Source organism: Oncorhynchus mykiss, chromosome 17 (genome assembly GCF_013265735.2).
Source record: "Oncorhynchus mykiss isolate Arlee chromosome 17, USDA_OmykA_1.1, whole genome shotgun sequence".
In the NCBI taxonomy this organism is placed as follows: Eukaryota; Metazoa; Chordata; class Actinopteri; order Salmoniformes; family Salmonidae; genus Oncorhynchus; species Oncorhynchus mykiss.
In genome coordinates this window covers 82,391,241-82,415,037 of record NC_048581.1, presented here as the reverse complement: position 1 = coordinate 82,415,037, position 23,797 = coordinate 82,391,241, and the positions used below count along the sequence as shown (strand labels likewise).

Genomic DNA, 23,797 nt, shown 5'->3' with positions numbered 1-23,797 from the left:
GATGTAAACCACGTTAATACTATCAATATTGCCTAAAACATCAGTGTGTAGCAAATATCTGGGGAGGTGAACCGAATGCTGAAATCCCACATTGTAGCATATTACATGTGGCATAATGGGCTGGCTAGTAGTCAGCATTTAGCAACAGGATCACTCACCGGATTAGCTACATAAAATAACTACGTAGTTATTCTCACAGGCAGAGTCAAACACTAGGAATTTGCCTAATCCCTGTCCCATGGCACATTTCTTTCAACAGCCTTCACTAGCTTCTCTCTGTAAACTTCACTAGCTTCTCTGCAGCCTTCACTAGCTTCTCTCTGCAGCCTTCACTAGCTTCTCTGCAGCCTTCACTAGCTTCTCTTTACAGCCTTCACTAACTTCTCTCTACAGCCTTCACTAGCTTCTCTCTGTAAACTTCACTAGCTTCTCTCTGTAACCTTCACTAGCTTCTCTCTGTAACCTTCACTAGCTTCTCTCTGTAAACTTCACTAGCTTCTCTCTGTAAACTTCACTAGCTTCTCTGCAGCCTTCACTAACTTCTCTCTGCAGCCTTCACTAGCATCTCTGCAGCCTTCACTAGCTTCTCTTTACAGCCTTCACTAACTTATCTCTACAGCCTTCACTAGCTTCTCTCTGTAAACTTCACTAGCTTCTCTGCAGCCTTCACTAGCTTCTCTGTACAGCCTTCACTAACTTCTCTCTGCAGCCTTCACTAGCTTCTCTTTACAGCCTTCACTAGCGTCTCTCTACAGCCTTCACTAGCTTCTCTCTGTAAACTTCACTAGCTTCTCTGCAGCCTTCACTAACTTCTCTCTGCAGCCTTCACTAGCTTCTCTGCAGCCTTCACTAGCTTCTCTTTACAGCCTTCACTAGCTTCTCTCTACAGCCTTCACTAGCTTCTCTCTGTAAACTTCACTAGCTTCTCTGCAGCCTTCACTAGCTTCTCTTTACAGCCTTCACTAGCTTCTCTCTACAGCCTTCACTAGCTTCTCTCTGCAGGGCATCACATTCAAACACCTACTGATAGGGTAGGGGACATGATCTGCACCATGCTACACCTGCCGCTAGGGGGCTAATCATCACAAAAAAAAAAATCACTGCACGCAGGGCATGTGCTCTGGGGCATGACTTCCATGGGGCCCCCCATTCATTTTGTTAGTCACTCTCTCACAGCTATCATGAACATGGCATAAGTAATGGCAAATATGTCGAATTGGCACTGTCATAGGATGCCACCTTTCCAGCAAGTCAGTTCGTCAAATTTTTTGCCCTTCTAGATCTTCCCCGGTCAACTGGTGTTATTGTGAAATTGGAAAAATCTAGGAGCAACAACTGCTCAGCCGCAAAATAGTAGGTGACACAAGTTCACAGAAGAGGATTGCAGAGTGCTGAAGCGTGTAGCATGTAAAACTCCCTCGGTTGCAAAACTCACTACAGAGTTCCAAACTGCTTCTGGAAGCAACATCAGCACAATAACTGTTTGTCGGGAGCTTCATGAAATCGGTTTCCATGGCAGTGAAGCCGCACATAAGCCTAAGATCACCAGCATCGACTGCTTCAGAGCCAATGGACACTGAAGCAGTGGAAACACGTTCTCTAGAGTGAAGAATCACGCTTCACCATCTGGCAGTCCAACGGACAAATCTGGGTTTGGCGAATGGCAGGAGAACGCTACCTGCCCCAATGCATAATGCCAACTGTAAAGTTAGCTGGAGGAGGAAAAATGGTCTGGGGCTGTTTTTCATTGTTCGGGAGAGATCAATTAGTTCCAGTGAAGGGAAATCTTAACGCTACAGCATACATTAACATTATAGACGAGTATGTGCTTCCAACTTTGTGGCAACCATTTGGGAAAGGCCCGTTCCTGTTTCAGCATGACAATGCCTCATTGCACAAAGCGAGGGCCATGCAGAAATGGTTTGTCAAGATCGGTGTGGAAGAACTTGACTGGCCTGCACAGAGCCCTGACCTAAATCCCATCTAACACCTTTGGGTTGAATTAGAAGGTCGACTGCGAGCCAAGCCTAATTGCCCAACATCAGTGCCCAATCCTCACTAATGCAGGTAGCGTTCTAATAGCATCCGCTAAACCCAGATTTGTCTGCTGGAATATGGGGTTTCCCAACAGGATGAATGATGATGGCCAGCTTGCTGATATTACCATGGCAGTACCTGTCCAGTGGAGATGTGAACTACCAGCACTATGGCGCCTCATTCATCCAACACCCAGAGGACAAGGCCAAGCAGGAGGTGAGGACCAGCCGTGGGTCTCCAGGACCCGGACGGATGCTCTCTCTAATTCTCTCTTTCTTTCTCTCTCTCGGAGGACCTGAGCCCTAGGACCATGCCTCAGGACTACCTGGCATGATGACTCCTTGCTGTCCCCAGTCCACCTGGCCGTGCTGCTGCTCCAGTTTCAACTGTTCTGCCTGCGGCTATGGAACCCTGACCTGTTCACCGGACGTGCTACCTGTCCCAGACCTGCTGTTTTCAACTCTCTAGAGACAGCAGGAGCGGTAGAGATACTCTTAATGATTGGCTATGAAAAGGTGCTGACTTGTTGCACCCTCGACAACCAGTGTGATTATTATTATTTGACCATGCTGGTCATCTATGAACATTTGAACATCTTGGTCATGTTCTGTTATAATCTCCACCCGGCACAGCCAGAAGAGAACTGGCCAACCCTCATAGCCTGGTTACTCTCTAGGTTTCTTCCTAGGTTCTGGCCTTTCTAGGGAGTTTTTTCTAGCCACCTTTCTTCTACACCTGCATTGCTTTCTGTTTGGGGTTTTAGGCTGGGTTTCTGTACAGCACTTTGAGATATCAGCTGATGTAAGAAGGGCTTTATAAATACATTTGATTTGATTTAAAATAATGTTTTATTCCTCATCTGGGATTACACTCGTGTTAAATTTGTAAGCATTAACTCAACCAAGTTAACCAAGATGCTACGCTTTATTTTGGGGCCAAGTGCTAGGAACAATGTTGACTAGAGATATATTTTGAACAGTGCACATTCATGGTTAAGTAATTAGAGCCTATTGAGCATAGGCTATAATCTCTCAGACACCCAGTGCATCCACAAGGTATCCCAACTTTTGTCACAGTTGTTAATGAATCAGACGCAGCTGAGAAGAAGCGAAACAGTTGAATTTAGTGGAAACCATTAGTAACAAGAATGGTAACGAGCATTTGTTGTTACACGTCTCTAATTACAGACCGCAATTACTACCAGGTACATGTTGTTAGTACATTGTAACTATGAGCCGTTACAGTTAACTACTATAGGTGTTACACATGTTACACATGTAATTACACTGTAATAAGGACCCCTTTAAAATAAGTGTCATCGAGATGGATAGAGTATCTCTCAATTTTAAATCAGGTGATCCCATATGCGGTCGAAACCTCTAGTATGGAAAGTTAAGGGTTAGGGTTAGGGTTAGGGTTAGGGTTAGGTAAAGGCATGCAAATTACAGGTCCAATTCAGCCATTCTTATCTCTATATCAAATTATTTCTGGGTAAAAATGAAATACCTCTGTGTACATATTTTCAATTAAAATAGTAAAAAAGCAACAAAAATAGCTTCTTAGTAAAGGGACATTTCTCAAGCAGGAATGCATTCAGCTAAGACTGTATGGGAGTGATCTGAGTGGGGAAGGAAAAGCTGTTGTTGGCAGAGAGGTTTGGAACTATCTTTCTTATTGGTCTATTAACTAATTTACCGCATGGTGATGTCACCATGGAAGGCCAAAACTCCATCCCACCAATACAGGCTGAAATCTCAGGCGTTCTACTCAAAAAGCTCTTACTCTGAAATGTCAGCTCTTACATCTTTTTCAAAATGTCACAGTATTATTCCTACCTCATAGTGTGTAAATATACATATAAACCACCGGAAAATCACGTTTTTCACTGCACTGGGCCTTTAACATTGGGTTGGCATATCACTTTCTGACACCATTCCTTTTCTGCCAGTTAAATATACACTTTCATAATTAGATAATGAAACACCGTGGAGGTGGAATAATTATGTCACAGGGTGGTGCTTTACAAGATCCAAACAATACAATGCTCTGCGTCTTCCTGATGTACAGTATCCATGGCTCTATACCAATGGCTATGTTGGTGGGAACCTGAAGTATCTATGTTAATGATGATTAATGCCATGGTCATTAAAAAAAACAACCACACCTTCCTTGAAAACCACTTATGTGCCGACCTGGCTAAGTGCCAAGTCTCAGTAGTGTCGATGATCTGGGATTGTTTCACACTGTGGTTCTATACCACGTGACAGAGTAGATAATGTGTTCTTTGGTGGGTGTAGTCATCCTCAAAATTAGTTGTAAGCAAAGAATATATCTCCAGTTAAAAGGTCAAACATTACCCAACTCCATTCCCTATACATCCCTCTTAGGAAAAAAGGTGCTATCTGGAACCTGAAAGTGTTCTTCTGCCGTCCCCAAATGAGAGCCCTTTGACAAACCTTTTTGGTTCCAGGTAGAACCCTTTCGCATTCCATGTAGGACCCTTTTCACAGAGGGTTCTACATGGAACCCAAAATAGTTCTACCTGCAACCAAAAACGGTTCTACCTGGACCTAAAAAGGGTTATCCTATGAGGACAGCCGATGAACCCTTTTGGAACCCTTTTTCTAAGAGTGTATACTGTGTATATTAAAACAATGACAATATTCAAACGGGCCAACAAATCTGTACGCACCATTGTTTGGTGTTACTTGCTAATCCCAGAGCCATGAATCAGTAAGGTACAGTAAATACTGGGTGAAAGACATAAACTGGTATTGTGTCCACAGTACAGTTTTTGCCCTATGCCCACACAACATTTTTTATTTAACTTTTATTTAACTAGGAAAGTCCGTTAAGAAGAAAATCTTGTTTACAATGACGGCCTAGGAACAGTGGGTAACTGCCTTGTTCAGGGGCAGAACGACAGATTTTTACCTTGTCAGGTCAGGGATTTGATCTAGCAACATTTTGGTTACTGGCCCAATGGTCTCACCACTAGGCTACCTGACACCCCATGATACAAGACAGGCAGGGTAAGTAAAACAAATCAAAGTGAGGTAATGGGTGTAAACCAGGGCACAGGGTGTGTCTGCTGCTGCACCACCTGCTGTTATTCAGGTGTAGCTTAACCGTCCTTGTATGACCAAGTGGCTATCAGGAGTCGTGTCTGTTTCTGCAGCATTTACCGTGAATGCGATCTCCGTGAACGTCGGAAACATTGCCTTTAAAAGAATGTAAACATTTAGACAGGCAGCCCAATTAAGATTTTTATTCTCTCACTATAATTATTATTTTAATCAATCATATTAGCTCTGAAAAAGGTTACACGCAAAAAGATTTGATGTTATTGTTATAAAAAATATCACAATTGGGCTGCCTGTCTAAATGCATTCCACATTTACTGATCTGCTGCCTCTGGTTGATATGGTTCTGTTATTCAGGGTTTCCCAAACTCAGTACTCAGGGCCCCAAGGGGGACACATTTTGGTTTTTGCCCCACACAGCTGATTTAAAAAGCCTTTAAAAAACGTTTTATTTTCTTTTCTTTTCTTTAACCAGGTAGGCTAGTTGAGAACAAGTTCTCATTTACAACTGCTGCTCAGATAGCTGATGTTTAAAGTTAGTGAGGGAAATGTATGTCTCCAGTTTCAGCTATTTTTGCAATTTGTTCCAGTCACTAGCAGCAGAGAACTGGAAGGAAAGGTGGCCAAAGGAGGTGTTGGCTTTGGGGATGACCAGTGAGATATACCTGCTGGGGCGCGTGCTACAGGTGGGTGTTGTTATCGTGACCAGTGAGCTGAGATAAGGCAGAGCTTTACCTAGCATAGATGTATAGAAGACCTGGAGCCAGTGGGTCTGGCGAAGAAGATGTAACGAGGGCCAGTTGACTAGAGCATACAGGTCGCAGAGGTGGGTGGTATAAGGGGCTTTGGTAACAAAACGGATGGCACTGTGATAGACTACATCCAATTTGCTGAGTAGAGTATTGAAAGCCATTTTTTTGATGACATCCCCGAAGTCGAGGATCGGTAGGATTATCAGTTTTAATTAGGGTAAGTTTGGCGGCATGAGTGAAGGAGGCTTTTGTCACGTTCTGACCTTAGTTCTTTTGTTATGTCTTTGTTTTAGTATGGTCAGGGCGTGAGTTGGGTGGGTTGTCTATGTTAGTTTTTCTATGATTTGCTATTTCTGTGTTTGGCCTGGTATGGTTCTCAATAAGAGGCAGCTGTCAATCGTTGTCCCTGATTGAGAACCATATTTGGGGAGCTTGTTTTCTATTGTGTTTCATGGGTGATTGTTTTCTGTTGTCTGTCTGCACCAGCCAGAACTGTTTTCGATCGTTTCTCTTTGGTATTTTTGTTATTTCCGTGTTCATTTTAATAAATATGGACACATACCACGCTGCACCTTGGTCCTCACCTTCTTCCACCAACAACGGCCTTTACAGCTTTGTTAGAAAGCCGTAGAAAGTCGATTCTAGATTTGATTTTGGATTGGAGATGTTTGATATGAGTCTGGAAGGATAGTATTCTAGATCAGAACCATCCAGAGTAGTGATGCTAGTTGGGCGGGCGTGTGCGGGCAGCGAAGCATGCATTTAGTTTTAGTAGCGTTTAAGAGCAGTTGGAGGCCACGGAAGGAGTGTTGTATGGCATTGAAGCTTGTTTGGAGGTTAGTTGGCACAGTGTCCAAAGAAGGGCCAGATGTATACAGAATGGTGTCATCTGCATAGAGGTGGATCAGGGAATCACCCGCAGCAAGAGGGACATCATTGATATATACAGAGGAAATAGTCGGCCCGAGAATTGAACCCTGTGGTACCCCCATAGAGACTGCCAGAGGTCCGGACAACAGGCCCTCCGATTTGACACACTGAATTCTGTCTGCGAAGTAGTTGGTGAACCAGGCGAGGCAGTCATTTGTGAAACCAAGGCTATTGATTCTGCCGATAAGAATACAGAGTCGAAAGCCTTGGCCAGGTCGATGAAGACGGCTACACAGAACTGTCTTTTATCGATCGCGGTTATGATATCCTTTCGTACCTTGAGCGTGGCTGAGGTGCACCCATGACCAGCTCGGAAACCGGGTTGCACAGTGGAGAAGGTACGGTGTAATTCGAAATGGTCAGTCATCTGTTTATTAACTTGGCTTTCGAAGACTTTAGAAAGGCAGGTCAGGATGGATATTGGTCTATAACAGTTTGGATCTAGAGTGTCTCCCCCTTTGAAGAGGGGGATGACCGTGGAAGCTTTCCAATCTTTAGGGATCTCAGACGATACGAAAGAGAGGTTTAATAGACTGGTAATAGGGGTTGCGACAATGGCGGCGGATAATTTTAGAAAGAGAGAGTTCCAGATTGTCTAACCAATCATCACGCTTTGGTCATTTTAATCAGCTTTGTAGTGCACCCCTTGCAGTCCCGAGGACAGAGTTTGGGAAGCGTTATTTGAAGTAGACCATGCATTCACACGGTATTGACATTGGCACTGTTAAGACTGGTAACGCCCTGCGATAGACTAGCATTCTGTCCAGGGGGTGTATTTGTACGTAAAGATGTATCACTCTATAGAAACAGGCTCCTGCTCCTATGAGCCAAGACTCGTGGAAGACTACTTACTGGTATCATCTTAGAATTTGTGAACTTGGGGAAACAACACAAAAAGCTAACAACACAAAAAGCTAACAAGCATGAGTTCTCAAGAACAAATGTTTTGAAAATATTCTTTATCCATTATCCATTGAGATCATACAAACAGAATAACAGAAGTTATCTTTGGCTAAACATTACATATACAATTTCTCATCTGAATTTAACCCAAGTGTGGAGGTTGGGTCTTTAGGATCCATTTTCAATGTTTACTAAATTAAAAATTATACAATGAAGAGAGACAAGCTAGCAGAGAAACAAGCTTGCTGCAATCAGGTCAGTGTGGGGCAAGCGGGTGGACCGCCTTCCCCTGTTTTTCAACCCTGGGCCCAATGTTACTGTTGATGTGCAGCTTATGCCATTTAGGAGCCGCTGCCCTTTCAGGCAGTACATACAATCTAAATATGGAATCAAGATCTGGGCTGACTGTGATGCTGCTTCATCATATGTGTGGAACTTGCAAGAGTGTACGGGGAAGCTCCAACCTCAGCTGTTGAATACATGGAATAGGTCTATCAATTCCTCTAAGTTTGTGTTCACGGCTGACGCGTGCCTAGTGTCCTTCGTGCCAAAGAAAGGCATACTTGTTGTACTCATGAGTATGCTTCATAGGGATGGGAGAATCTGTGGACAGGAACATCAAAATACAGAAATCTTAATAGATTCCAATGCCTCAAAGGACAATTTAGACAAGCTGCTGACTGGCTACAGCTGCAAAAGAAGAACCCTACTCTGGCCACTTGTGATATTCTTCAACATCTTCGACGTCTCGGCTTACAACACGTTTGTCATCTGGATGGCTTTGATCCCAGAATGGAACAGAGGGAAGCTCCAGAGGAGACAGCTGTTTCTCGAGGAGCTGGGCAAGGCATATCCCAAGGACCCCAGCTTCTGCAGCCATCGTGAGGAGGATTCAGGAGGAGGATGCTGGTGCCCCATCCGCCCGACCCACAGAACCAACAACTCCAATACCGGAAGTAAGTGTGAGTGATTTTGTTGCTTGTGTGTGTGTGTCTGACTCTCCTACCTTGACCTGCTGTAACTATATATGTATGTGAGTGAGTGAGTGAGTGAGTGAGTGAGTGAGTGAGTGAGTGAGTGAGTGAGTGAGATGTTAGTAAAATTCCTGAACTAAGTGTTTTCATCATTCTAGATTGCAGTCGGTAGCAACAAGAAGAAGTGATGCGATCTGTGTGGACCCAAGAAGGACAGGAAGACACAGTACACATACATCAAGTGCAAGAAATACATTTGCAACACTCACACAGTAACACTCTGTCCCTCATGTGGTGTGTAGACCGGCTTTAATTTGTGTTCAGTGGGGCTCATTTATAATTTCCATAAAATACTGTATGTAAAATTTGTCCTTCTAATTTGTTCAGTTCAAAGCAATAAACATCAATAGTGATAACCGTTATATTTCTTCAAGATTAACATGATTTATTCCACCCATGTCTTGATTATAATTGATTTTTGTTTCCAAAAATCACATTTTATTTAAAAAACGAATAGAGCTTTTATTGATGAATGTGATCTAGCATAGGTAAATGACAAATGTATAAAACCTTTATTTAACTAGGCAAGTCAGTTAAGAACAAATTCTTATTTACAATGACGGCCTACCCCGGCCAAACCCGAACGACGCTGGGCCAAATATTAACCATGTATGCGGTCTGTATTGTTTGCTTAAGTATTAAGTATTTTTACGTAAATTCTTATGGCTGTATTGTTTTAAAAATAATGTTGTGGGTCCATCAGACCCGACAACATTGGGAACAATGACAAAAACATGTACACCACACAAGGGTTAAATACACAGAAGTGACTAAAATGTCAAGGTTAAACATTTGTGACAAATACAATATGTCAGTTACAACATCTGATCATTTCAGTAGCCTATAGCCTAGATTCAGTCCGGACCGCGGAATATCCATGTTATAGAGCTGTTGATATTTAAAGGCAACGTTGTTCATGGAGACTGTAATAAACCTATTCAAGCAAATCCCTTATCCTTTCAGTAAAGATACAATATTTTAAACATTCATCCGGTTCATAACCAGATCATTCATACAATATATCAATATAACACTTCATTAAGGTCGGGTTTAGTTAAGTTAAGGTATATCTTTAGTGAGGTTAAGGTCAGAGAAAAGCATAAAAGTTACCATTGGATTAGAGTACCGCCATTAATTTTCCTGCCAGTTAAATAGACTGCCCAGTTCATAATTAGACAATGAAACGCTGTGGATGTAGAAGAATGATGTCACAGATTGGTGCTTCAAAAGATCCAGACAGTACAATGCTCTGCCTGACTCTATCCACGGCCCTATACCCATGGCTGTGTTGGTGGGAACCTGAAGTATCTACTTTAATGAGAATTAATGCCATGGTTGTCACGCCCTCACCATAGAGAGCCCTTGTTTCTCTGTGGTGTAGCAGGTCAGGGTGTGACTAGGGGGTATTCTAGTTTAATATTTCTATGTTGTGTTCTAGTTTAATTTTTCTATGTTGGTGTTTTGAATGATTCCCAATTAGAGGCAGCTGGTAATTGTTGTCTCTAATTGGGGATCATATTTAAGTAGCTATTTTTCCCACCTGTGTTTGTGGGATATTGTTTTGTGTTTGTGCATGTGCACCACTTAGTCACATTTCATTGTTCGTTTATTGATTTATCATTTTTCGCTTTAAGTTTCACTTTGAAATAAATATGTGGAACTCAACATCCGCTCAACATTCGCTGCGCCTTGGTCCCGTTCTTACGACAAACGTGACAATGGTTATTACTTGAGTCCCACAATCACACCGGCATGATTTAGTGCTTCAAAACCCTTTTAAACCATATGTGTTTACAGATTATTCCATTTCTTCTGCATCCATAGATACCAACTATTAGTATGTGTGATTAATGGTGGCTGAGCTAGAGCGGTGTTTGTGAGACATGGGTGGATCCCGAAGGGGCCCGGGCCGGGTCATTGGACAAAAGCGTCTGTAGAGACTGAATGGTTTGCACAACAAGCTATGAAAAGCTGAGACGCTCACAAACAACATAAGAGTCGTTATAAGATAATGGGTTCTTCTGCATAGAAGATCATATGAAATCCCAGGACATAGTGTCTATAATACTGTAATTAGCTCACATAGTTGCTGTCATAAACTCCAAACAGTTGTCACTGACCAGTTGGATATTAATTTCCCACTGAGCAATTATAGCATTCTTATCAATTCATTTTTAGCAGGTTTTTGCTTGGCTGACTTTTCTTTTTAAATTGCACACCGTTGTTTGTTGTTACTGTACTAATACCTCTTCCTAATCCCAGAGCCATGAATCAGTAAGGTAGAGTAAAAACTGGGGGAAAAGAAATAAGCAGGGAATTGTGCCCACAGAACAGTTTGCGTCCTATGCCCAGACCAACCACAACATGAGACAAGACAGGCAGGGTAAGCTAAACAAATCACAGTGAGGTCATGGGAGTAGACCAGGGCACAGGGTGTGTCTGCTGCTGCACCACTGGCTGTTATTCAGGTGTAGCTTAACCGTCCTCATATTTCACTCACCATTTGTCTTCAGGCCTCACAGAGTTGCATTTCCCATTTACTGATTTGTTACCACTGCCAATGGCTGTTAGAGTTGTGTTAAGTAAAGCATGCATTCACATCAGAAGTCCCTGTGATATACTAGTGCATGTCCAGGAGGTATCACTACAGAAACAGGAGATCATAGGCTCCTATGATCATAGGCTCCTGCTCCTATGAGCCAAGACTCATGCAAGGCTACTTACTGGTATCATCTTAGAAAACAGCACAGAAAAGCTAACAAGCATAAAGAGTTCTCATGAACAAATGTTTGGAAAATATTCTTTATCCATTATCCAATGAGGTTGTACAAACAGAATAATAGCAAGTGTCTTTGGCGATACATACAATACATCATCTGAATTCAAATACACAGAGGTGACTAAAACAAACAAAAAACTCAATTCAGCCATAGACAGAAAACTGACCGCAAGAAGCCCAAACAGATCAAATAAAAACGGAATAATTTCATACCTTGCTTATGTTTGTATACAATCAAATACTGTATGTCTCTCTATTATTCATGGGAATACTTGGGAACAGATTTCCAAAATAAAAAAATTAAAAAATTGTACAGTATTTTATGGACAAAAATGGAAAAAACAACAGTATATATTGGGAGATCTAAACCATACAGGCATGGACAAAAGGATACATGTATCAAAAATGATTTCAGTATGGCTGTACTATACAGAAGAACATAGTAGGTTAAACATTAGTGACAATCACAATTTTTTTTTTTTTGTGATGTGCTTTGTGTATGCTGTGGCAACTGTTACTTAGTGGACTATTCTAGCTTAATAAATCTAATGAAATGAGTTACAACATCTGATCATTAGCTTTCAGTAGCTTTTGGGTAATCAACCATAATTGTCATGCAAGCTAAGGGGGCCTATTCAAGCAATCCCAGTAACCAGCCATTACCAAACAGGATCTACATGTTTACAATGCAAAAGAAAAACAAATGATTTCTAGCAAAAACAAAAGAGCCCAGAAACCCCCCAGAAATACAAGATTACTAACCTTTATACGGACGTAAGATGGATAAGACAATTTAACATAACAGATGGACAATCTGACTAACTTTAATGTGTTTTGAAATCTAAAGTAAACATTTAGTAACCATATAAACTGGACACAGTCTGACATGTGCTGTAGTAGGTGTATAGTCCATAAGTACATTGGGAGGTGATGTGAGATCCCTGCCAGCTGTCTTCTTGTTACTCAACGACCTGCACAGACCTGTGAGCCACGCTGGTGATGTCATTCACAAAGGAACCCTTATTCATCCCTTGCTGTAGGACAAATGATTAAATAGACATTAGAATCCCCCCCTTGATACAGATTGTTTTCCTAAATAATGTCATGGTAACAGTTTCTAGCTCACAGCAGGTTTCACACTAAGTGAAACTGAAATGTCAAGCAACTGAGGTAAGAGAGCTAGGCAAAACTATGTTCAGTATCAGGTAAGCATTCAAATACAAGGGATAAGATGTCCTGCGTGAACAGATAAGAGTCTAACACTGTGGTGTGAACCTGCATCCTTAGATTCATTGGCTGTACGATTGCAGCAGCTCTACAGCTCCTGTGTACATACCATTGTTCAGGTGTACTGTATACTGTATTCACCCATCAGACAGAACATAATCCCTCCATTCATTCTCCACTGTTGTCAAAAAATGCCTGATCGGGGCGTGGACTAGGTTCTTACTACTGAGGAAACAAATGGCACACCTCACTTAATACAGACAGATACCAGGGATCTCTACAGCTATAGAAACAGCAAGTAGAGACAACATCAGCCAGCCACACTGAGTCATCCTCCTCTGGGGAAGGAAGGGGTGGAAAGTGATCATAAAGACACCTATCTTTGTCCTGACTGAGCCAGCCTATTCAGATCCTCCTTTCCTACAAGAGCTATTGCCTCCATTGCATTTTTCTCATTTTTCAAATGCATTGAAGCGTAAACTGATAGATAAAATGCAATAGCTCTCAACAAATAAAAAGGTACATATCTGCAACAGGGATATCCCATATTAGTATGACAGAATTTGTTTGAATTATAGGCTCTAAATTCTTACCTTTTTTAGGAAACTCTGTATGTCCTTCTCTGACCAGAGGCTGTAGAGGAGCACACCTGCAGCTTTGCTTGCCTTTGGGAAAAGCCTACCAAGAGAAAGAACAATCCCTGTAAGGCTGGAGTATTCTGAGCCATTAACCTCAAAGTCAAAGCTCTGTTATCTGGCTTCTTTGGAAAGTCCCCAAAGAGGCTGTCCACAATTGTTAGATTTTGCAAATGTTTTCTTTAGATAGAGCAGATCTTGTACTTTTTTGTTATAAAATATAATGAGCAGGCCTTACCTGTTCTTGCTCAGGTCGTTGAGTGAGTTGACCAGGTTGTTGCTCAGCACGCGCTTCCCCAGCTCAGGCTCCTTCATCAGAAGACTGTGGCTGGTTTGGCACGCCATAGCCAGGGTGTCGTCAGACTCTGTCCCTTCCTTGGTCCATGAGCTGAGGATGCCAACCAGCTCTGGGAAGGTCTGTCGGGCTTCAAGACACACCCCATTAGGTCATTCACTTCCCGCAAACACACTCTATGAAGTGTTGCTAACTTGACAACAAGAAAAAAATGTTAAAACGAACACAAACTCAGATCAGGTATAAATGAAATGTTTAATCCTCTCTTGTTTAATCCTCTCTGAAAATAGAAGTGGCAAAATTGTTTAGCTAACCTGACCCTGCTGGATGTTTGCTCTCAATGCAAACTAAACCATTATTGAAACAAGGTAGCCTAACATTCTAGGTTCCATCCATTTCACTATGAACATGGTTAAGATTGGTGTCCATGCTCACCCATGATGCTCTGAAGGCGTTGGTTCTTGGCTAGGTTTCCCACCAAAGCCACAGCAGTCTTCTGTAGGCTGGGGTTGGAGGATTGCAGCAGGGGAGAGATTTCAGGCAAGCCGTTCAGCTTCTGGACAATGGTCTGGCTCATCACTCTAGAAACCTGTGAACACAGAGATGAGGGTCTTATAACGGGGTCTATGAAGCGTTTCTAAAAAGTTTTTGGGAGGACCATGATTTGAATCGTTGTTTTTCTACACACATTTGGTGCATTTAAAATCATTTTTGTGTGAAAATAATTAATTAAATAAAGAGTAAAAATGCTGTGTCGTTCGTACAATGCCTTGGTTAGCGGTGAGGTTCTGCAGGGCTCCACAGCAGGCCTCCAGGGTGTCTTCTCTCTGGCTGGACCTCAGCAGAGACAGGTAACTCTGCATAGTCTTGGAGTGGAAGAGCCAGCCCGCTCCTTTAGGATGCTGTTCCTCCATCACGGGGTAGTCAAAGTGATTCTACAGGAGTGAACGTTAATCATCAGATTTTTTTAGGTGTTCAGATCTATGATGGAAGTTGATGTACACAACATTTGTGTGTTTTAAAACATTCAATACTGTGCAGTACACGATGATGTCATTGTGTATCTATGTACAGTTTCCACCCAACTCTCTCCTCTCTCCCTTGATGTCATTAGACCCATATGCCTGTCTCACCTCCTGCTCCTGGACCTTGCTGCTCTGTTGGCTGAAACAGCCGATGGGGCCGGTCTCAGCTGAGGCGTTGGCCCGGCTGATGGTCCCGGCCAGGGCAGTGATCCGGCTGAACAGGGCCGGGGCCTCACTCTCCAGCTGGAAGCTCAGGTTGTGCAGGACACAGACACAGTTCTCCACAGACTGGCACAAACAGAGGCAAAATAACTGGTTTGGTTAGTTTGCATTAATCTGTACCTACCATACACATATCCATAGTGTTATTCTTCAAACATCAAGTTAAAAAGTAGGTATCAAGTAAACGTAAGCAATGGAGAAAATGTATCCCATGATATTTTCACATGCAGGTAGAACTTATATTATTTGGAATTCTGAAGAATGGCATTCCATAAATGCATCATCACTTGTTTCAACGTTATTTTAAGATATTTAATGTTGCACGCCCACCTTGTCATCTGGCCTCTCTGATGCTACACACTCCTGGACGTAACTGCCCAGAGAGTCGATGAGGCCTCGACAGTTACGCATGGCCTGCCTGTTGCTTTGCGTCGCACAGCTCAGATTTCTGTTGGAAAAGTAGTATTGTCATGCATCAGGTAAAGGCAGGTCAGCATTGTGTAGTCTGACAGTGGAGACATGACAGACTAGAACAAAACCGTACTTTATCGTCCATTTGTGCCATTCACCCAATCCTCTGAGACAGCACCGACAAGTTGTTGGCTGGGAGCAGTCTAGAGTAGGCTACTGGTTCAGTCAGTGCAGTGCCCCTGGAGCAATTTTGGTTAAGTACCTTGCTCAAAGGCGCAACAGCAGTAGATAGTAGATACTCCTCCACTTGCCAGTTCATAAGTTTGTCTTTGTAACCTCTGGGCTAACTGATAGTATACAGTAGATCTGTGCAGTGTGCACCCCTGGTCTACAGTATTGATCGATGTGTCTCACCGTAGACATGCTGTAGCATGGTAGAAGACCTCTGGGTCCAGGTTCTTGTTGGTCTCATCTACTCCTCCTGTGTAAGGTACTACCACAGTCTCAGTCAGAACAGGCAGAGCGCTACGCACAAGCTCTGGCTTCAGACTGTCTGCAGACGACAGGTTCCAAAGGAGACCTGGAGAGACAGGACAAAGTTCAGAACTTCTGAGTTCAGTGGCAGTAGAAACAGCAGTTGTTCAAATATCTGATTACCTCTAATGCTACTACTGTGACATGATCATGGATCTTAGCCAGCTCAACTCAAACACAAAAATTCAACAAAAGCAATACTAGTTAGCCACACAGTGCACTTTGATCAAACTGTCATGACACGGGCATGGCATGTACTTTTTAATGCATAATTAGGAGAGAGAACAAAAACAGGCAATCCCTGTGAGTCTCCAGGACCAGGGTTGACAGGCAATGTGAGGTGTTTCAGTGCAATCTACTACATCTCTGTAATTGTCACTGTACAGCATAGACACTGTAGCTACGTCCTGTTGCTAGTCAAGAAACCAGGGTAAATATTTGATAGCATTAGAGCCAATTTATAGAGCACGGCTTCAGGAAGACAGAACAATAGAGAGCAGGATGCTCTATCCTCCAGAACAGACTACTGTGAGACATCTCACATATCAAGTTTCTCTGGTACAACAGCACACCATAGATCATTTGTGCGACTGACAGCAAGAACTGATTAGGATTAAGGTGACAGGGTTTAGTGAGTGTTTCCCTGTGCTTTATGGCATCAATGCACTTAAAGCAGAAATTAGCAGTTGAAACAATAACAAAGCATACTTCCCACCCCTGTTTCGGTAAAAAGCAGAGGGATGGGCTGGGAAATTACGACCAAAATAATAGACATAATAGAGCTATGGATACAAGGACTGTTTTAACTATGTTTTGAGGCTATATAGTGATTGTTTTACTTTGTTCACAAACACTGGAGTAAAACAAGCATGCATTTTTGGTTATGATAAGGTACGACAGTTGAACTAAGGTCATGACGCATCTATAAGTTATATTCTTCATGAATCAAAGGTATATCATTCATTTAGATGTCCAAAAATGGATGCAGAAAATGCAGATTGCCCCTTCAATTTAAATATGCACATTTTGGCATCAGAAAGCAACACAAGCGTGTTTCATAACCGCTTGCATTTACACACTGGTGCATATGTCTGCCAACTGTCTATGATGTCACTAGACAGAGAAGTGTTGAGTATAGAAAGAGAACAGTCGTCTGTACCTGTGAGTTGTTTCTGTGTCTCGGTAGAGTCTGTGTCTCGGAGCAGGGCCAGGGACTCAGTGATGCCCCCACAGCGCTGGACCTCCTCCTTGTTGCCCGCATCTTTAAAGGCAAGGTTCCGCAGGGCGGCCGAGGCTGTCTGTTGGACCTGGGGACTGGGACTCCTCAGCAAGTTCACCAGAGGAGGGATTCCTTTGAGCCGCAACACCTGAGAGACAGGTAAAGCTGTTAGACGTTCTAACAGGACAGTGTTGTTGAGTCCGGGTCCTGGAGACCCACGTCTGTGTCCTCACCTCCTGCTTGGCCTTGTCCTCTGAGTAGGTAGAGTGTTGGATGAATGAGGCGCCATAGTGCTGGTAGTTCACATCTCCACTGGACAGGTACTGCACCGCCTCCGCCATGGTAATATCAGCAAGCTGGCCATAATCATTCATCCTGTTGGGAAACCCCATATAGGTACACTACATGACCAAAAGTATGTGGACACCTGCTCGAACATCTCATTCCAAAATCATGGGCATTAATATGGAGTTGGTCCCCCCTTACTGCTATAACAGCCTCCACTCTTCCGGGAGGGCTTTCCACTAGATGTTAGAACATTGCTGCAGAGATTGGCTTCCAATCCAACGGACACATCTGGGTTTAGCGGATGCCAGGAGAACGCAACCTGCATTAGTGAGGATCAGACACTGACGTTGGGCAGTTAGGCCTGGCTCGCGGTCAACCTTCTAATTCAACCCAAAGATGTTAGATGGGATTGAGGTCAGGGCTCTGTGCAGGCCAGTCAAGTTATTCCACACCGATCGACAAACCATTTCTGTATGGCCCTCACCTTGTGCACAGGGTTATTGTCATGCTTAAACAGGAACGGGCCTTTCCCAAACGGTTGCCACAAAGTTGGTAGTACAGAATCATCTAGAATGTCAATGTATGCTGTAGCGTTACAATTTCCCTTCACTGGAACTAACGGGCCTCTCCCGAACCATGAAAAACAGCCCCAGACCATGATTCCTCCTCCACCAAACTTGACAGTTGGCACTAACCATTGGGGCAGGTAGAGTTCTCCTGTCATCCGCCAAACCCAGATTAATCCGTTGAACTGCCAGATGGTGAAGCGTGATTCACCCCTCCAGAGAATGCGTTTCCACTTCTCCAGTCAAATGGCAGTGAGCTTTACACAACTCCAGCCGATGCCTGGCATTGCACATGGGATCTTAGGTTTGTGTATGGCTGCTCGGCCATGGAAACCCATTTCATGATGTTCCTGATGGACAGTTCTTGTGCTGACGTTTCTTCCAGAAGCAGTTTGGAACTTGGTAGCGAGTTTTGCAATTTCTACGTGCTACACACTTTAGCTACCGGCGGTCCTGTTCTGTGAACTTGTGTGGCCTACCACTTCGCGACTGAGCCGTAGTTGCTCCTAGACATTTCCACTTCAAAAGAACAGCTCTTACAGTTGAATGGGGCAGCTCTAGCAGGGCAGAAATTTGATGAACTGACTTGTTGGAAAGGTGACATTGAAAGTCAATGAGCTCATTCTACTGCCAATGTTTGTCTATGGAGATTGCATGGCTGTGTGCTTGCTTTTATACACCTGTCAGCAAAGGGTGTGGCTGAAATAGCCAAATTCACTCACTTGAAGGGGTGTCCAGATACGTTTGTCTATACGGTGCATTCAGAAAGTATTTAGACCACTTTCTCCACATTTTGTTACGTTACAGCCTTATCCTAAAAAGTATTTAAAAAATTGTTTTCCTCAACCAATCTACACAGAATACCCCACAATGAAAAAGCGAAACGAGGTTATTAGATTAAAAAAATTAAAAAATGTATATAAAAAAAAATATATATATTTTATTTACATAATTATTCATACCCTTTGCTATGACACTTGAAATAGAGCTCAGGTGCATCCTGTTTCCATTAATCATCCTTGAGATGTTTCTACAACTTGATTGGAGTCCACCTGTGGTAAATTCAATTGATTGGATATATTTTGGAAAGGCACACACCTGTCTATATAAAAGGTCCCTTAGCTGACAGTGCATGTCAGAGCAAAAACCAAGCCATGAGGTTGAAGAAACTGTCCATAGAGCTCCGAGGCAGGATTGTGTCGAGTCACAGACCCGGGAAAGGGTAACAAAACAGTTCTGTAGCATTGAAGGTCCCCAAGAACACAGTGGCCTCCATCATTCTTAAATGAAAGAAGTTTGCAACCACCAAGACACATCCTAAAGCTGTACGCCAGTCCAAACTGAGCAATCGGGGGAGAAGGATCTTGGTCAGGGAGGTAACCAAGAACCCGATGGTCAGTCTGACAGAGCTCCAGAGTTCCTCTGTGGAGATGGTTGTCCTTCTGGAAGATTCTCCCATCTCTGCAGCATTCCACCAATCAGGCATTTATGGTAAACTGGCCAGATGGAAGCCACTCCTCAGTAAAAGGCACATGACAGCCCACTTGGAGTTTTCTAAAGGGATGTTTTTCAGGGACTGAGAGACTAGTCAGGATTGAGGGAAAGATCTATGGAGCAAAGTACAGAGAGATCCATGATGAAAACCTGCTCCAGAGCACTGAGGATCTCAGACTGCGGCGAAGATTCACCTTCCAACAGGACAACGACCCTAAGCACACAGCCAAGACAACGCAGGAGTGGCTTCGGTGACAAGTCTCTGAATGTCCTTGAGTGGTCTAGACAGAACCCGGACTTGAACCCGATCAAACATCACTGGAGAGACCTGAAAATAACTGTGCAGCGTCACTCCCCATCCAACCTGACAAAGCTTGAGCGGATCTGCAGGGAAGAATGGGAGAAACTCCCCAAATACAGGTGTGCCAAGCTTGTAGCATCATACCCAAGAAGACTCAAGGTTGTAATCGCTGCCAAAGGTGAATCAACAAATGTGATATTTCTAAAAACCTGTTATTGCTTTGTCATTATGGGGTCTTGTTTGTAGATTGATGAGGGGGAAAAAACAATTTAATGCATTTTAGAATAAGGCTGTAGCGTAACAAAATGTGGAAAAAGTCAAGGGGTCTGAATACTTTCTGATTGCACTGTATAGTGTTTCAACAGCTGTTCAGAAACATTTGAAAATCAACTCATCATCAAACCCCAAAGCAGCATTTACACAATATCTCACATTCACTCATTCCACTCACCCTGCTTCAATCTTGCTCTTGACCACTGATATCTTGGGCTCGGCCATGGAGGGGTTCGATGGTGCCCTCTCAATACGAGTTTGGCTGCTGGTAATCTGGCCGCTGCTTTTCGTCTGACGGGTGCCAATCAACTGGCTGTGCCTTTTCTGCACATCGTTGCTGTTGACAATGACCTGAGAGGGGCCATTGCCATTGGAGATGAACTGGCTGTTACCCCTCTCAGTAAGGAAGAAGCTGGATCTGTTGGATTGGAGCTGTCGGGCGGGGGCTGAGGACTGAAACTGCTGTAGGGCTGAAGCCGGGGCCTGGGCAGGGCGCTGTGTGGTGGTGGGGAAGGGGAAGGGGTCCGCATCAGGCACACTGCGGCTGCTGTTGCGCTGACCCCTGGCTATGGGGGGACTGAGAGGTAATCGTCTCTCCCACTGGCTGGAGCTGCTCATGTTTCTCTGAACAGTAGATCCCTTGGAGGACAGTACCATTCGCTTGGTGCTCTGCTCATGGCTAAGCTGCAGAATAAAGTCATTTTAGTAAATGCTAGCAGACACTTTGGAATCAGGAACACTTTCACCAGCACCTGGCAGCAAGTAGCGTAGCTGTTAAGAGCGTTGGACCAGTAACCGAAAGGTCACTGGTTTGAATCCACCTCCCTGAGGTGAAAAATAAATAAATCCATTGATGTGCCCTTGAGCAAGGCACTTAACCCTAATTGCTATGGGCATGAGTGTCTGCTAAATGATTACAGTGTAAATGTAGCACTTACAACTTCATTTGAAAATCATAATATACACAAGGTGGCCCACTGTGAGTGAAGATAAATATAATGTACTGCATATAATCAATCTATTGTTATTGATAACTATTGATTTGTCTAATTGGCAGAGGGCAGTGGGAAACCAGAAACTCCAAAGCTGGTTGGAAACTTGGCTTGGACCAGAGTTCAGTTCAGAGTACTCATAATGCCTCATCTATGTGAAAGTACATGATTAAGACAGAGGTGTGTGTTACAACAATGAGTCAGATGCCACTATGAGAGGATGACTCTCTCTGGAGTTGTGCTGGAGGGAGAGCTGCTTGGAAAGAGCAATATTCCCCATTCTTCTGGTGACTGGGCAGAAACTCACATGTTGACTCCCAGTCCTGTGGTTAGTCAGTCATCTGTAACACCTGCTTCTACCTGACTACACTCATGACATAATGTTCACATAAATCTAGTAGCTGGTCACAGTGGATACAGTTCTGGGTTCCGAGATTAGTCTCAGACAGACTACCCCATCACGATGGCATTGCTTTCATATTAAAAGCCATCACTCATTAGGAAATCATTTTATGAGATGAATACTGATGCTCACTATAGTATCCAAACTGTATACTGTTAAATACAACTGATAAACCTAGCACAGTTATCAAATCATGGGGCAATGTATTCTATCTTCGTATGTATGTGATGTGAAAATTAAAAAGAAAAGCTTCATACCGTTCTTGAGAGGCCATTTGTACCATTCGAGAAGACAATTCCATTGGGACTGGTAGGTGACTTAATGGAGTCAGTGAATACGCTGACGTACATAGGACCTGTGGAGAGAAACATGGGAGATCCTAAATGACTCTTAAAAGCTGTGTAAATATGAGTTATCACAGTAAAATATTGGGTGTAACACTCTTAATTAATTTGTTTTTTTTTACGTGACTGAATAGACGCCAAGAAGCAAGTCTCCAAGCCGTAATGATTCATGTTAATGCATGTGAAAACTTAAATTGTCTGTGTGAACTGTTAACCCGCCGTTCAGGGGCGGGTTCTACTAAGCTAACAAATGGAATTGTTTTAAGATAGTCTCATTTAGCTATTTGATTTTTAGGACACATTTAGGTATATATATATATATATACAGTATGTTTGTATTTTTTATTTAATCTTTATTTAACCAGGCAAGTCAGTTAAGAACAAATTATTATTTACAATGACGGCCTACCCCGGCCAAACCTAGACTACACTGGGCCAATTGTGCCTCGCCCTATAAGACTCCCAATCACAGCCAGATGTGATGTTCCAGTCCCTGGATTCAAACCAGGGACTGCAGTGACGCCTCTTGCACTGAGATGCAGTGCCTTAGACTGCTGTCATCAAGGCAAAGGGTGGTTACTTTGAAGAATCTAAAATCTAAAATCTATTTAGATTTGTTAAACACTTTTTTGGTGATTCCATGTGTGTTATTTCATAGTTTTGATGTCTTCACTATTACTCTACAATGTAGAAAATAGTTTAAAAAAATAAGAAAAACCCTTGAATGAGTAGGTGTGTCCAAACTTGTGACTGGTACTGTACATTTTTTTTAAATATAATATTTAATTTGGCCTTTACTACTATATCGCATAGAAACGCAGTAAATAGCACATTAATAAATAGCAAAACAAGAGAGTCAAAATGTTTTATCATAAGGAGGTTTTGAAGTGTCTGTCCTATATCTAGGAGTTATAAGAAAGCTCAATAAATATTTTTTCATTTGTATGAGTCCCGTTACACTAGTGTGACACTCCCCTTTCCATAGTGGGATCATATTTCGATGGCCTAACTGTTCTGATGCTAGAGACATTTTCGCGAGAAGACAGATTTTCGGGATGTGACAGCATAGACTGTCCTTTAGCCTATGTTTACTATATTAAAATGACACATGTTGCACTTTGTTTACTTAACAGAGTTAACAACAGTGGAGTTAATGATATCTAATGTATGGGGGTTATTAATTTACTCATTAATAAATCATTAACAACAATGCAAATCTAATGGGGGTAAGTCAGAACATTAAACCATAACCTGATTAGGCTTTAGGTCAAATAAAATAGCATACAAATAACGTAATACGTTTTTATTCTAATAATGATGCTTACTCGTTGGCGACTTCGTTGGCGACGATAAAGATCCATTTTTACTGTACTTCGACTTGCCCCTCTTAATGGTTTGCACCTGATCCAAGACACGCTGCTGTTTGGACCTAAGTTTGTTATCGGACGGCAAAGCAAGAGATGTCTCCTCCACATTCCCAATGGATATGGCCGATTTCAACGGGTCCATTGTCATCATGAAGGTCTGTTTGAAGTTGTAAATCCAAAGTGTTATGGTTCGTAGCCTACTATACCTTGCTCCATACAGGTGGCGTTTGTACAGGCAATCTAATATATGAAATGCGCACGATTGCCCAGCCCTCAACAATGAACCACGCCCATTATAAGTAATATGTGTCTGGTGTGTCTGATATGAATGTTCATATTACTAGTAATGATTGGTCTTCCTGTGCAGCTACTGTCCAGTGATTCTTTAGAAGACTATAAAATGTAAATGACTCAAACCCGTATGAAGTCAGTGCTCAGACCCATCATTGCCTGCTCTGACAGGTAGCCTACTTCTCCTCAGACATTCCAGCTGAGCTCATGTCACGTAGCCACTGAGGGAGCTGCGGAATCCTTTCAAAACCTCTTTGGGATTGTCTACCTCTCCGGCACATGCTTTTTGACCCAGTGGCCGCATGGGTGTAATTATATTCATATTTTTAAGAATTTCATAATTAATAAACATTTCAAAAAAGCTGCGAGTCAAACGGTTTTGTTATATTTCA

At 42.8% G+C, this 23,797-nt stretch overlaps 1 protein-coding gene across 1 annotated transcript; it reads right to left on the bottom strand.

Annotated features, from left to right (window-relative positions):
• Nucleotides 1-11,525: 11,525 nt before the first annotated feature.
• On the bottom strand, nucleotides 11,526-23,595 carry LOC110494716 (plakophilin-1). The gene is made up of 13 exons (XM_021570015.2): nucleotides 23,073-23,595; nucleotides 21,661-21,758; nucleotides 20,187-20,692; nucleotides 17,320-17,461; nucleotides 17,027-17,234; nucleotides 15,748-15,913; nucleotides 15,253-15,370; nucleotides 14,809-14,988; nucleotides 14,440-14,610; nucleotides 14,111-14,264; nucleotides 13,619-13,805; nucleotides 13,339-13,423; nucleotides 11,526-12,552 (listed from the first exon to the last, which is right to left on the bottom strand). Exons 1-13 carry the CDS (start codon nucleotides 23,263-23,265, stop codon nucleotides 12,478-12,480), a joined length of 2,283 nt encoding a protein of 760 aa, XP_021425690.1. The 5' UTR covers nucleotides 23,266-23,595; the 3' UTR covers nucleotides 11,526-12,477.
• Nucleotides 23,596-23,797: the final 202 nt, after the last annotated feature.

Bases quoted from the DNA above. Each gene is read 5' to 3' on its own strand.
- LOC110494716 (XM_021570015.2), bottom strand. From the start codon at position 23,265: ATGATGACAATGGACCCGTTGAAATCGGCCATATCCATTGGGAATGTG. The intron at 21,759-23,072 runs GTAAGCATCATT...TTCTCTCCACAG, and splicing joins GCCAACGAAGTCGCCAACGA to GTCCTATGTACGTCAGCGTA. The intron at 14,611-14,808 runs GTGAGACAGGCA...TCACTCCTGTAG, and splicing joins GCAAGGTCCAGGAGCAGGAG to AATCACTTTGACTACCCCGT.